The following is a 16,670-nucleotide window of genomic DNA, read 5'->3' on the forward strand; positions in this document are numbered from 1 at the left end:
AATGTTGCTTAATATCTGCAACACAACACCATTGCAAACAGACTGAGTATCCCTCCAATTGCGGTCCACCCATGCTTTGACACTTGATCAGAATAACCACTTCAGCCAATAGAAGCATTTGTTTGCAACAAATGCAGCTTCTAGTGCACACAACATAAAAATGTTAACACAACTGCACTCACCCATTGTACATGCAACAACAATCATTACCCATCAAAGAGATAAACAGGCACACCAAGAAGAACAACTAGCATTTGAAATTCTTCTTTCTATAGACCAAGAAATTATGCTTATTGCAAATTTATGGATAGAAGTTGGCCTTGTAAATGGTGCTTTGGGTCAAATCAAACAAATTGTCTACAATGCAGCTTCCAAACCACCTGATTTGCCTAAATATGTGGTCATTCTTTTCAAACATTATACTGGGCCTTCATGGGATCCACAAAATGCAAAACATGTGCCTATTCCACCAATTACTAGAGGAAACCACACACAAATTGCACTAGCAATGGCTTGGGGCATTACTATTCACAAATCACAAGGGCTAACATTAGACTTTGCCACAGTTGACATCGGCAAAACAGAGAAATAAGGCCTAACATTCACAACACTTTGAAGAGTAAAAGCAATTGAACACCTACGTATACAACCAGTCTTCACCTACCAAAGGTACTCATGCTTGAAAGGTGCAACATCAACAATTCTACGAAAGGTTGAGGAAGCTTGCTTGCTTGAGCTGTCGCACAGAACAGAAGAAACATACCTATAGAACAAACACAATCAGGTATGCAAATCACATTTTCATTATGTTTTCATGTATTGTATATCTTCTATTCATTGTATCAACCCAAAACAATATTTGTACTTTTTAGGTTCAACAACACAACTAACGACTATGAAATTGAAGAGCCCGCTTACATGTTCCAACTCTGCAACAAAAGGTACATATCTAACACCCACTTCCTGTTCAACTATTTTGTTGCTTTCAATAAAATTTTTCCCTGCTATTTACCAAAATTACTTTCTCATATATTGTTATTTATCACAGGTTACAAATGCAACCTGACAAAGAAAGTTGTAAAATATATGAATATAACGATTACAAATATTAGCCACTTGTTCAATGCATTTAATATCCACTAATGATGTTCTAATATAGGGTTCTTACTTTATTTATGTTCTTTTGTTGTTTGTGCACTTGACCACTTTCAATCTGCAGGACACCTCTTCCCTTTCACAAGTATTATGGTTTTTGAAGGTTAGCTTTCAATAAAGAACAACATCAAGGTATGTAAACCTTACGAAGTTGTTCAATACATTTAATATCCACTACTACTGTTCTACTACATATTATTTGCAACATTCTTCAACAACGTTCTTAGTGACCACTTTCAATCTGCATGACACCTCTTCCCTTTCACACATATTATGGTTTCTGAAGCTTAGCTTTCAATAAAGAACAACATCAAGGTATGTAAACCTTACCCAGTTGTTCAATACATTTAATATCCACTACTACTGTTCTAATACATATTATTTGTAACACTCTTCAGATTTTCTGTGACGTGCTTCCAGGGTTCTTGCTTTGTTAACAGGGTTCTTACTTTCTTTATGTTCTTTTGTTGTTTGTGCACGTGACCACTTTCAATCTGCAGGACACCTCTTCCCTTTCACAGGGATTATAATTTCTGAAGGTTAGCTTTCAGTAAAGAACAACATCAAGGTATGTAAACCTTACTCAGTTGTTCAATACATTTAATATCCACTACTACTGTTCTAATACATATTATTTGCACCACTCTTTCAGATTTTCTGTGACGTACTTCCAGGGTTTTTGCTTTATTCATGTTCTTTAACTGTTTGTAAATTTGACCACTTTCAGTCTGCAAGGCACCTATTCACTTTTACACATATAATGGTTTATGCTGGTATTTGCTCACTATGTCACTCTTTACAATTGGTAAGTATTATACTTTCTCATTCACATTCCTTTACACCTTCAAGTTCTTTGATTGAATAATTGAGTATAATCTAATAATGCAAAAAAATGTATTATATGCAACAGCCTTAAGATTTTTCATCCTGTGCTTGCAGGCTTCTTACTTTGTTTAGGTTGTTCATCTATCTCTGGACATGTTCACTTTTTACATATTATGGTTTGTGAGGGTTTTCAATTCGTAACTATTATTTTATTCAACATTAACTACCTTCTCTCTTTAACACCCCTTCGCACTTTCAGGTTTTCTTCACTCAAGAATACAGCTTTCCATAAAGAACAACACCTAATACACCAATGTCAATACTATCAAGGTATGTAAATCTTTTCAGAATACAATAATTAACTTACTTTCACTTCTTCAACCAAATTTAATTATTGATTTCAAAAACTTATTTGCAGACAAGCTCTCTCACAACAAACAAATACTGACATGAATGATAGGTGACATTCCAATTCTGCCATTTCACATCCATCAGGTATTATATTACTAAAAATTACTACATTTCAAATTTTCAAGGTTTTAAAAGTATTTAACTTCACCAAGCTTACATGTTATGCAAATCTAACTTATATAAATGAAACAATGATGTAGGTGTCTCATCATATAGATCACATGGAATTCAACAAAAAGCTATATAACATGTTGGTCTTACTAGCATGGAGGATGGAGGATGGATGATGGATAACAACAATACTCTGGGTCCAACAAAAACATTTGGTTGGGATTAACATAGCCTACAAAAAAAATGTAAATCAAATATTCATGATATTTTCTTCAAGTACATCATGCTGCATACACCAACATGGGGGATGTTGGGTGGAAAATTTCCAAATTTGAGAACAACCATTGATTGGGTTAGGTACACTAAAACTTTCTTAGTGTACAATTATCTATTTAACTTTAATAGAAATTTATTATTCAATTATACAATGTGGAAAACCAGAACTTTCTGACTGTACAATTATCTATTTGAATTAATATACTTCTGAATATTACAACTCTAATACATCTCTACTGACATATTGCCTTTCCAATCAGACCTATCGCCCCCTGTTGCAGGCACTCCCGCAACTGCTAGTATTATCTTAATGAATATTTGGTAAGACCTACGTACGTAGTTAATGCTTGAAAGCATTTCCACCGGCCCTTGGTCTGACATTTGCCTGTTCTGATGGCGGATTGGTGTTATAAATAAAGAAATTTTGTCACTGGGCTTTCACCTGCTCCCCCGCGTGTTTATGTGCTTTTTTATTCTTGTGACTAGGTAAAAATTCTCCTGAGCACATTCATTTGCTTTTACAGGGTGAAAGTGATCAGATTACCTACTACACGCCATTATTTTTCTTAAAAAGAAAGTCAATAAACATAGGAGTTACGGGACTGTCAGTGCCAGACTGGCAAAGTGCATGCACCTGCCACTCTCAAGTACATTATTCCACAATGGCTGACACGCCCCCCTTGCCATAACGCATTAAATGCGTAGCTGAGATTTGAGCAATCCTACGTGGATTCATTTGGTCTGCCATGGTAGAGTTGTAACAGAGCACTTAACCTTCAAATCGTCGCAATCTTCACGTGAGGAATATGGGTGGAAGCTTTGGACTACTGTTCTGAATTGTGTGGGTCCACAAGCTGTAACGCGAATGTCACACCCTTGTTAAACCTGACACGACACTGCCGAATAGCATTCAAGCCCGGAATCAAAGATTAGATAAAGTAAAGTTTCACGGATCTTTGTACCAGACGAAGAAAAACTTACCCAGTGACGGCATACTTCTTTCAGCCCGTGAGGAACATGAAAATGTCGTTTTTAAAGTCGAGAGGAACAGTATACCAAGTATTTTAAACATTTCCTATTATGAAAAGCTTGGGCTTTTTACTTCATCACATACCAAAAGTAGTGAAAAACAAGCGTGCGCCGCAAGCATCACAGTAGATTGATTGTGATATATAGTTTGAAAAGATTGGGAAGAAAGAAAAATCTATTATTGGTATATGGGATCGGTGGAGTCTATTCTGGCTTCAAAATGGATCTTTTGTACAGCGTGTTAGCGATAAGTTAGTCAGTCGCAGCTGTTAATTGCAAAATCGACGGTGTAAAATGTGCCCGTACTGTTGTTTTGGAGTCAGAATCGACACGTCCTATGGAATCAGGCTAGGCACTAGTGAAGAACCATTTGTTGTTTTGGAAATATTTCACGTGGGTTCATAGACATATTTTGGAGAGGATGGAATGTATTTTGTATTTTGTGGATCATTGCTGAAAGATATGAGCGGTTTTATATGTGTATTCAATTTGTTATATTTGATCTAACTTGTATAGTAGATTTGAAGGATTTATTAGGAGATTTCATTGTATGATGATGTTAGTGTCATTGTTATTTTTCTTTGTCTTGTGGAATTCATATTGGATTGTGTTGTTTTTTATCATTCGTCTATATAGTTGAAGACTGATCGAGGCTCTCAAAATTTGAAGGTTGAGAAGAATCATTTTTTCTTGAACATGTCATTATTTCAATTATATAAACCTACATTGGTCCATATCAGACATGTTTGGAGTTTGCTTATCCAATATTCACCATCTCCTGTATTGTCTGCTTGTTTTTTTTTGTATAGTTGGTTGATTATTGGCAAAAAATGTTATAATTCTTATGTGGCCATGTCTCTTGAACTTAGTTGACTCCTTGCTCAACTTGAAGTGATGTCTTTCCACATTTCTTTCTAAATTTAGGTGGCTAAGTAACACCACGCCTACATTATTGAGGAAGCCTCGTTGAAAGCCAAACTTCATTGGTTAAAAGTTAGTGATCATGTCTCGAGAGAGCTTTTCTAAGCTTCATGGCCCTACAAATTATCTCAAAAGATCAAATGCATCAAAGTGATGGTATGATGAAAGAATAAGTATCTGGTAGAATACTGAGAGGGGGGGGGGGTGAATCAGTGTATTGAAAAACTGATGCAAAGTTCCCAAACTCAAACTCAGTCAAACAAAGTAAACATATCTCAGTCAAGATCAATATTCATAAGAATACTTGACATCAACCAGTTTAACTGTTATGACAAATATAACAGTAAACAACTTCAATCTTGTAAACAATGCTTCTACATAACATGCCTTATCAGAAATTAACCACATCAACAAATAAAATCACAACCACAAAAACATTCACCACTTGACACAAATGTTTATACGTGGAAAACTCAAATAGGTAAAAACCACGATGAGATGAGACTCACAAGGATAGCTATCTAAACTCTTCTGAAATTTGCCATGTTAGGAGCCAAGCTGGTTAAAGCTTTACAGTAAGTCCTATTAAGAACTAATTCCACTTAGGAATCACCCGGTTAAGGGATTTACAAATATGCCTTAATTAAAAGCACAATGCCTTGTTAGGAGTAACCTCACTAGAGGATTTAAGAATCCAAGCTAATGGACCACCTTGTTAGAGGATTTAATAAGTAACCAAGCTTGTTAGAGCTTACCCGGTTAAGGGATTTCACTTATGTTGTAAATGTTAGAAAACAACAGGGTTTTGTTGATCTGTCTGAGTAGCACTACATTTGCTTGATTAGATCCTTCTAAGCTTCAATCTGTCTTCACTCAAAGTGCAGATCCATTCACTGGTTAGAGAACTACACACTCAATAGGTTTTCATCAATCTTGCCAACAACCTTTTCAAACAACTTCATCGACCTTAAATAGAAATCAATTAGGTCGGTAACACAACAAAAACCTAATTCTCATCATCAAGATCACAAACAAGTCGAAACAATCTTGACCGTTAGAAATCATGACAATCTCTTCACATTCTTCAAGAAAATTCCAACCGCTCCATGATCATTGCTTCATCGGACTTTGTAACTCATCATGCACTGTGCATTAGATGCAATCCACTTTGCTCCTTCCCTAGACAAAAACAAACACCCCAAAACAATTCGAACATATCCTCATTCAATGATCACACGTGTCTCCATCATTACCACTTATCAGGTAATAAACCATCAAACTTGATTGGTTAGGGTTTAAAAGTTGATAGGGTTTACTAGTTACATTACATAGAAAGCTTTAACCCTTTACTCTGGTTCACCGGTTCAACTCGCAAACTTAACATACCGGTTTACAGCATCTTCCACAAAGCTCTTCTTACCGGTTACTAGCCAATATCCAAAACAACAATATCATCAATAACATAAATACCATTACCGGTTCAATTGACATCAATGACAACATATCATTAATGCAATCTCTATGCAAAATACCAACAAACTCAAAATGCCAACACAAAGAAGATGACCAATGCCCATTTGCCAGTTCGAGTGTCCTTTATGTTTTTAGTCAACACTACACCAAAGTTTTCTAGGCTCAAGCTCCATCTCTTGAAAAGGAATTGACTCTTCAAGACTATCTAGATGTAGTGTCATGTAGACTCTCTAAGAATCAAGTTACTGCTAATGACAAACTAATTTATTAAGAGGATATTTTCTCAATTGTATTTGGAATGGCTAATGACAAATCTATTAGTCACAGTGGCTTTTCTTATCAATTTAATAAAATCTTATAGGATGGTGTTGGTCATGGTTTATTTCAAGTTTTCCTTGAAGCATTTTATATTAATTCTCAAGATCTTAGAATGAATCAAGGAAACATCAAATTCATACCTAAAGTTGGTGATCCAAACATAGGCAATTGGAGATCCATCACTCTTTTGAAGTATCAAATAATTGTCAAAGTTCTTCCTATGCTAATTAAACATCTCCTCCTAGTGCTTGTCTACCTTGAATAAACTAGATTTGTTTAAATTAGATACATCCTCACCAATGTAATAATTATTACAAAGGGTATGAAATAGTTGTGTGGGTCTAATTAGCAAGCACGATGATGCTAATTGAAAAGGTCTATGAAATAATTGAATGATGCTTAATTATTGCATGCTCAAATATATATGGTTATGGTTCCAAATATTTTTAGTCAGTTCAAAATCTCTTTGTTAAGGCTTCTACTTGCCTCATTATCAATGATGTCCAATCTAAACCTTTTGGCCTTTTAATCTATAAGGCAAGGTTACCCTCCTAAGAGTCACACAATAGACTTAAGTAGCTAGGATAACCTACAAAACCAGAAATAACCTTCCACAAGAGAGTAATAATAAAGGAATGTTATAGTATAGATACAAAATGTACAAGAGGAACCTTGCTTATATAAGCAAGGTGGAATATAAGACAACATAGGATAATGACAAGTGTCACAATCATATGAGATGAGTCAAGAAAAGTAAATGACGTAAATGTGCCCTAAGTATAATTAATTAACTAGGTGTGAATGACCTATATGGGATATAATAAGATAATATACCACATTCACACAAACAACCCTCGTGTGCCCTCACTTATGTGCTTGTTGCTAAAGGATTTTAGGTATCCCTTTGTCAATGTGCTCTCGTAATGATAAGAAAAAAGGTATTTATTTACCCAATTTTACCTCTCGGTCAATAGGCACTTTGTGGATTATTCTTTCTTGACACTCATTAAGGAAGAAGATAATGTTTTCCAGGTATTCAAATGTATTGACAATTTTTTTTTTTTCCACTGGCTTCCAACATCCCATAAAATGAAATAAAACATTAAAGGAAATCCTTCTCTTAAACTCCCACCTAGCTTCATACTTTTAGATGGAAATCTATTGGCCAAGGAGAAATTTTTAAATCTCTAGCAATTATCTTTATTTTTTTATTTTGTCAATCAACCTTGAACAATATGTCATTGATAGAATTGAGAAAAAACTTTCCTTTTAGAGAACCAAGCCACTCTCACTAGCAAGTATTAGAGCTACCATATAGTTCCAACCACAACTAATGTTTTCTATTCATTTTTGTGGGTTCCTTGCAATGCATCATGCTATAAGTTGAACAAACTTTTGCAAGAATTTGTATAGGCCAATTTTGACCATAATAAAGGATTTCATGGAGAGGCATTAGATATCTGTTTTTTGCTTAGGGATATTGGTTGGCTCAAGCTTATTAAGGATCACAAATAGGGTATTGATCTTTGTGCTAAATAGTTTGATAGAGCTTATGTCAATAGAAAAGCTTAAAAAAATATGTTGATAACTTGCATCACCTCTAGCTTCTTATATGGGAGCTCTACTTAAAAAGGCCTTGGCGTTAATTATCTTATCTTTTCTTTGTTTTCCATCAAAATCAATGACACCTTTGTCACAAAAATTACATTAAAAGCATAAGAGGCTATCAAGTTGTGGCCACTTTATAATGTTGATGGATTTTGCAATGGCTTGTCCATTAATCAACACTCCTTATGGATGTCTCCTGCCATCTTGTTTCAAGAAAGTCCACTAGCAGCTACTCCTTGGTTCCATTCCCTCAAGTTCTATAGGAGATTCAAATCAAGCATCTCCGAGATCTATGCTTTAAGGCCAATTACACTTGTCTTTCTTGGCTCAAGCTATCTAGTGAACCTCAATTTGTGCCAAACTAATTTTTTGACTAATAAATAAGAATAGATTATTTCTCCTCTCAATACATGCATAAAATCTTTGAGAGTTCTCAAACCTCTATGAGAGGATTATGAATAGTAAGTCAGTAAAACCTACTATAATTAACCTCCAAAAAAGGTTACAAATGAATCTTTCCTCATCTACCCATAATTTAGAAATTGAATTCTAGACAGTCTCTTTAATCACATAGTTTCATTTGGTTTGCACATCTAGTATGCTATTATGGAGCATAAAATCAATTATTTTTCTTTGTGTCTAGTATATAATGGGATACTTATTGGCATTTGCTTGATTCAATTTGAAGTTTCTAATCCAAGGTGTCCTTTTCATGGATACTTGAAACTATTCTCCGCCCTTCTTAGTATCTATGCATGTCCCCAAAACATGTATGCTATTAGATATATGGGGATTTTTTCCCCTTAAGGCTGAATTATTCACAACTTAATGTATTTAGGGAGATGTGGCAAAATTTCCTAATTCTACCTATTGTGAAATAGTTTTTTATTGGAATTTCTTTTTTGCATTTAGAAATATTAGAATGATTATTCTTTCTAATGCTATATTATAGATCTTAATTTTCCTACTCAATCAAAGTCATTTGATTCTCTAATGTTTTCATGTTGATTTAAGTCCAAGATACCAAGATTGAATTGGAGATCCAACATCTTTAAACTCTAATTGATCTATGGAACAATGTCCTTCCATCGTTCCTAGGGTGTCACCATTATCAACCCACACCAAGTCATCCCATTAGCCAACAATGTGCAATAGTTAGGATCTACACACCACCATGAGAAAAGTTGTTGTAGAGCCACCAGTTTACCACCATTTCTTAGGAGACATCAATTTGATTGGACTCATCTTTAAACTCTAATTGATCTATGAGACAATGTCCTTCCATCGTGTCTAGGGTGTCACCATTATCAACCCACACCAAATTATCTCATTAGCCAAGGAGGTGCAATAGTTAGGATCTACACACCACCATGAGAAAAGTTGTTGTAGAGCCACCAGTTTACCACCATTGCTTATGAGACATCAATTTGATTGGACTCATCTTCCTCTGCAACCTTTCAACCATCGAAGTGGGTGGTCTTCATCTTCAAACCATTCATCCACATCTTTTCAATGATGTGGTTATCCCACTCATGATTAACGTAAATTTCCTCAACCAAACTTACTTATCTCTAAATTCCTATACCTATCTAGATTATTTAGCAAGGGTACTTGGAATCAAAGAAGCTACTAATCATGGGTTAGAGAATTTGGATAATGGTAAGGGTTTGTGGTAGGTGGAATCATTGTAATGATTATGACCCTTCTCTATTATAATTTCCCTTGTGTATTAATTGCTTTATTTCGTTATATTTATCTAATAATGTGATGGTTGTTTCCTTTTAGGAGTTGCAGACTTTCTTGTTATGTCACATTTTTGTGTTTTATTTTCTTGACTTTGTCAGTTTGACTTCAAGACATGATCCCATGCCACTTACACTTTTGAAGATTTTGCTATATGCTTGAATCCATTTATTTTAAAATATGATCTTTTAATAAAATTATATATAAATCAAACAATCGATATAATATCTAAGTTTTAGATTAAATAATATCCTTTACTAATTAGTCGTTTCTTTAAGTATATTTAATTTATTAGTTTAAGTAATGTATTATGAATTCGCCAAAGTTATACATTAAATTTTTTTATTTTTTTAATCCAATGATGACACATTGTTTTTTCAGCCCATGGTGGACATGAAAATGTCATTTTTAACTAGGGGAAAGGATCCAGTAGTTGAGCATGTTCCAATTGTTGTGAGGGTTGTTGATACCTTTTGTTCCAAAAATTGAACAAATAAAACCTATTGTTTGAAACAAAAAATATCAATTTTTGTTAGGAAATGTACCAACAGTTGTTAGGAAATGTACCAATAGTTGTTAAGAAATGTACTAATATTGTAAAAAGTAACCAATCAGGTGATGCCACATCGGCTGCACAACTATTGGGGCCTCTTTTGCACGCCTATTGGTCTCACTTTTTTATGGGGCTGTTTTGGACACCTTGGCAAAAAGCATGCTGATGTGGCATCATATTTGATGATGTGGCCCTGAAACCTTAGTTATAAGCAGGGGACTTGCCAAGTAAGCTGCTGTAAAAAAATCGAAGTGATTCGAAATTTCCAAGTAGGATTTTGAGAAGCGTGAAGTTAGGGTGCACGACTACTGGGTCCTTTCCCCTATTAAAGATCAATAAGAAAGTTGAGAGGAACAATACATGGAAGATTTTAATAATTTTCTATTATGAAAAGCTTGCGCATTTTCCTAGATTACATGCCAAAAGCAGTGAAAAACAAGCAAGCGCGTACAAGCATCATAGTTCCTCCCTCGACTTTTTAGTCATGAGTTCTTGGTGATCTTTCTATGATATTATGCACTCCAAGGGATTGTTACTTTTTCAAGGATTGGCAATTATTGTCCTGCAATCATTTTAATTATTTTCCTCCAAGGAAGATATATATTTAAATCCCTCCTTGTTGGACTCGATCCTCATTTAAATAAAAAATTGAAATGCAAATTTAGCTGGAAGTTGTGGACCAACTTGAGTGCTCAAATATGGAAATCTAAAGTAGACTTTGATTTTAAAGTGTTTTGACTTGGAAAATACTACATTGCAAACTACACCTGTTGAAGATAGATAGAAATGTATTATGGTTCAATGAGTCAATTGTCATTTTTGCCAAGGTGCTAAAAGTTTGAAACATATCTTCTAGGATTGCATATATGTTAAAAAGGAATAGATCGTTGTATTTAAAAATTCTCTGTTGTTTATTTTCATACCCTTAATTGGAAAGAAGTTATTTTTGGTTGTGGTATGCAGAATGATGTGATTGTTGATTCTTAATGACATGTTGTTTTTTTCTCATAACCTTAATTGGAAAGAAGCTATAATTTTTTGTTGTGGTATACAAAATGATGTGATTGTTGATTCTATTACACAAGTTATCTTAAAGCATTTTTGAAAAGATAGATGTGTAATTGTGTTTTCTAACAATTTTCATCACACAACTAGTATTCTAAGGCTTAAACATATTTCTTTAGATGACTTTCTTGTTTTCTTATATCTAGGTTTAATGAAAGAAAAATAGTAAAATTATGGACTAACATTAGCAAATTAAGGAGCAAGTTTCAAAATACTAGCTTGAGAACAAATTCAATTAATCTTTTAAGTATTGGTTAGAACTTTAAGGCTAATCTCTTGTATTGTTGTTATGCACCTCCTTGTTGAGGTTTCTTTTGTTAAACAACTTTGTATCTTACTATTTTGAGACTCATGTTAATCCTTGTATTGGGGTTCCTGGGTTATGCAATGTTCTTGGGGTGTTTGAGTGTTTGGTAAAACTCTACTTTCAATAAAAAATAAAATAAAATAATAAGTGTTAAAATTCAATTTTTTACACTTCCACTAACATCATGTTCCCATGCAGCTGCTTAACTCTATTTTCTGCTTAAATTTAAGCAGTTAAGTGTTCCCATGCAACTTAAAAATTGTCAAAAAAATGATAATTTGGAATCTTTCCCTATTTTGGTGGAGCAACTATTGTTTAGGAATTAGAAATAAGCTATGGAACAAAAGGGGGGGCTGGAAATAAGTAGTCGCTGTTTATTAACAAAAATGCCACATGGCTCCACAATTTTCTTTCCCTCTTTTTTTAAAGATTTTATTTCTTTTTTCATTCCAAATTTTAAGTGCACAAATAAGTATTAATGTTATTAATACAAATTTAAGATATTTTGCTTAAAAATAAGCAGCAAAGATAAATATTCATGGGGTCAACTGCTTCACAAATAATCCCTAAAAATATTGAGCAGCGGCTGCTAGCCAAAATAAGCTAAGCAGCCGCATGGGAACATGCCCTAAGGATAACATGATTACATTTTGATAGAATTTTTAAAAATTCAAATTTTAACACTTACAATTAAGTATAACATGCTTAGGTTTTGATGGAATCTTCAAAAATTCTAATTTTAACACTTCTCACTAAATGTCTTGATGTGGCAAGTTAAAGTTGTGTGATGAGTCACACCTCAAAATCTTAGTTGTAAATGGATAAGAAACCAATTCACATTTCTTAAAAAATGTAAGTTTTTCTGCTGGTTGTTGTTTATGTTTATTTGTAAGATCTTTTATTTTTTGTGTAGTCCCCTTTGGACTTCTATTTTTTGTATTTGTAATTTCTTTTTCCAGCTTTGATCAATACAAAAATAAAATAAAATAAATGTAACAAGTTGTGTGATGAGTCACATCAAGAGACCTTATAACTAGATAAGACACCAATTCACATTTATAAATAATGTGACAAGTTGTATGAGGAGTCACATCACCAAACCTTAAGTTGTAAATAGATAAGAAACCAGTTCACATTTCTTAAAAATGTAGAAGTTGTGTGATGAGTCATTTCACCAAACCTTGTAACATTAAAAAGGTTGTCCTGCAATATTCTACACAACTATTACTAATTAAAAGATTAATTAAAAAAATAGTAGACATCAAGTTTCCATTATCCATGATATAATAATCTAGAGTGTTTCCACATGAGATTGTGTATGAGTTTTTTCAACAATGTTTCGGATCACACTTCGTGATCCATCATCATGATAAAATGAGAAGATGATGATGATGAAACAACTCATACACAATCTCATCCAGAAACACTCATTAGTAAGAAAATAATTGTCCTTTATGGAATTAGAGTGTGATCTGAAACGTAGATGTAAAAAACTAAACATAGTCTAGTTCCAAAACATAGTCTAACTCCAAAGCACTACAGGGAAATTTGATGTCATTAAGTTCTAAAAATAGTCTAAAATTAACATTAATTTATAATTCTATTATTGACCCCAAAAGAAAATAACAATATCTATGAAAGTATTACCATAATTAAGTATATTTAATTATCCTATCATGTCATTATTTAATTTTCTTATACCTAGTTTATTTAGTTTAAGTATATTTAATTCTAAGAATAATTATTTTTGATTTTAAATGAAATTATAAATTTGCAATAGTACAATTACTTTTCAATGAATTTTTTTATATTTTTACATTATTAAAAGACAAATTAAGAAAATTGAACTAAAAATCTCATAAAAGTTTATTATGCTTTGAAGATTTATATTTTTGATCTGTTATTTTATATGAAAATTAAACAACTCCTAGTTTGAAATGTATGCTTCAGTCCGTGGTCACACCCCATTGATCCATCAAAAAGAGTGACTGTTCAATAAAATAATTGTTCTTCATAGATGTTCTAAAAATATTATTCTGTAGTGCTTCTGGAATTAGAGTGTGATCTGAAACATAGATGTAAAAAACTAAACATAGTCTAATTCCAAAACATAGTCTAATTCCAAAGCACTACAGGTAAATTTGATATTATTAAGTTCTAAAAATAGTCTAAAATTAACATTAATTTATAATAGACCAAAACATAATCTAATTCCAAAGCACTACAGGGAAATTTGATATCATTAAGTTCTAAAAATAGTCTAAAATTAACATTAATTTATAATTCTATTGTTGACCCCAAAAGAAAATAACAATATCTATGAAAGTATTACCATAATTAAGTATATTTAATTATTCTATTATGTCATTATTTAATTTTCTTATACCTAGTTTATTTAGTTTAAGTATATTTAATTCTAAGAATAATTATTTTTGATTTTAAATGAAATTATAAAATTGCAATAGTACAATTTACTTTTGAATGAAATTATAAATTTGCAATAGTACAATTACTTTTCAATGAATTTTTTTATATTTTTACAGTATTAAAAGACAAATTAAGAAAATTGAACTAAAAATCTCATAAAAGTTTATTATGATTTGAAGATTTATATTTTTGATCTGTTATTTTATATGAAAATTAAACAACTCCTAGTTTGAAATGTATGCTTCAATCCGTGGTCACACGGTCACACCCCACTGATCCATCAAAAAGAGTGACTGTTCAATAAAATAAGCTACACCACCGCCAAAAAAAAGTAGATCAAGATGACGACACAAGTTGTTACATTTAAAGTCACCAATACCGCGGCCTAATAAAATATTCGTCATTTTACCAGCCGCCTGCAAAAAAATATCAGCAGTAATCTTGGAAGCGTGCGGTCTGTGCATTTCATTGGCGGCTATTTGACCGTTCATTTTCCACATGACAGCTAAGCACAGTTAAAAAAAAAAAAACTCGTTGCTCCAAAACAAAATCATATCACCATTAAAATAAAACTGTATACGATCAGATGCAGTATCAAATTATTAGTATTTTATGTACATAACACAGACAGTAATATCTACACCAAAGTCTTGCAAGAAAAGGTCGCCGGATCCCAAATAGCTGGAAGCAGAAACATACGCCCATTTGCGCCATGCGCATTGAAACTTGCCCCTGTTGTTTTATCCACCAACAGATTACCAGGAAAACCAGGGTAAGCCCCTGTTCCATACATTCCCGGGCAGGCTGAAACTGCCTCCAATGGCGCAGAGGCATCGCCCTGGAAATACCCAGTATTGAATGGATTCGTCACAGCTCCAGCCAAAACAGTAGCAATATTGATGATCATTCCATCAATACCCACATCACCATTGGGGGGCACCAGGGGAGGAGTCTGAGGGCCATAAAGGGGCTGATGAAATGGCCAAGCACACTGACCAGGACACTGGGTCTCTGAGTTACCCACCCACGCATAAGGAAATGCAGGTTTCCCCTTCACGTTGCTTGCATGGAATCCACACGAGCTCATGCAAAACCTCTCTACAGTTACATCCGCAGACGTCAGAACCAAATACACTGCATTAGGGCTTGCAGGCAGGGCTCTTGAAGCAATGGCCCTTTCCACCAGTACTGCAATGTCTGTTCTCTTCAATGACTTCCCCAGAGAATAGAATTCATCAAGCTTTTGCCTCCCCAACCTGGTCCTAGTCTTAACAGGGTAGGCTTTCCCTCCATTAGAAGCAGCCTTGTAGGACTCTGTTGTTTTCCACCAGGTGGATACAGAGGTTTTCAGAGAGTTTCCCCTGAAAAGTCCTCCCAAGGACATTACAAAGTCCCCCACAATGGAACGTTGCACGGGACTGAACTTCCCGTACCATATCAGATTCACATCAAGCGTGGGGCTTGCAGTCAGAAGAGGACCATTATGGTACTTAAGAACCAGAGGCTCTTCTTTCACTAACTTACCCGAGCACAACTCTAAGACACAGAACACAACGATCAATCTAACAAACACAGACTTATGCCCAAACCCAACCATGTCAGAAGATGAAATCAACTCAGTTTGCAAAGCCCTGGGACTCGAACTTGAGACTTATGAATCTCTGTATTAGAATGAAAGCGGGCGAGGGGTATTTAAGGAGGAGGGGTACTGGCGTGTAAAATAAGTGTGCTTAAACCAGGGGAAGGGAATTATCCGCGGCCATGCTGGCTGAGCAGATTATAGCTGGCAGCATTAGTGAAGGAAGGTACGTTATTCCATCATGGCTGGCCCGCCTTCCCATGCCTCTTCCATTACACGTGTTATGAAATCTGAACGTTAGGTCGAGGTGGTGGCCTGTGATTGGTCCACGTAGGATGTGGAGTAAGCCTAAGAGATGAGATCGGCCAGTATGGGCGTGTTATTCACGTGAAGAATAAATGGGTTTGAAGTGGAGGGCCGTTCCGTAGGGAAATTCATTGAATTGAAGGCGGTGATGTTTTTGACACGTGGCCTTTTAAGTCGGCAATGCGCAAATTACAATGAGAAGATTCTCGGTAACTTATCCCCTCGTCTTGTCACATCAAGCTGAAAGTGCTAAGCCTTTTGGCTAAAAACAAAGACTATTCAAAACAAGCTGCTTTCTTTTTTCCCCACTTGGCTACCGACATTGAGTTTTGGATTAAATGTATGCTTTATCTACCTACTATAAGCTTTAATGAGTACTTTGATAGAAGTACTGAGAATATCTTTATATTGGAAATATAAGTATTATCTACTTTCAATAAAGTTTACTGGCTTTTTAAATTTGAGAGGTATTTGTGTTTTATATTTAATAGATGGAATAAAATTCAATCATTATTTGGTTAAATGAATGTGATTAGATTATTAAAATGTTTCATCGTGTGAAA

At 34.2% G+C, this 16,670-nt stretch overlaps 1 protein-coding gene across 1 annotated transcript; it reads right to left on the bottom strand.

The window, feature by feature from the left end:
* Positions 1-14,756: 14,756 nt before the first annotated feature.
* LOC131063965 (protein EXORDIUM-like 2) lies at positions 14,757-15,923 on the bottom strand. The gene has a single exon (XM_057997971.2). The coding sequence runs from the start codon at positions 15,817-15,819 to the stop codon at positions 14,860-14,862; it is 960 nt and encodes a 319-aa protein (XP_057853954.2). The 5' UTR covers positions 15,820-15,923; the 3' UTR covers positions 14,757-14,859.
* Positions 15,924-16,670: the final 747 nt, after the last annotated feature.

The sequence above is a fragment of the Cryptomeria japonica genome, chromosome 11 (assembly GCF_030272615.1).
Source record: "Cryptomeria japonica chromosome 11, Sugi_1.0, whole genome shotgun sequence".
Lineage (NCBI taxonomy): Eukaryota > Viridiplantae > Streptophyta > Pinopsida > Cupressales > Cupressaceae > Cryptomeria > Cryptomeria japonica.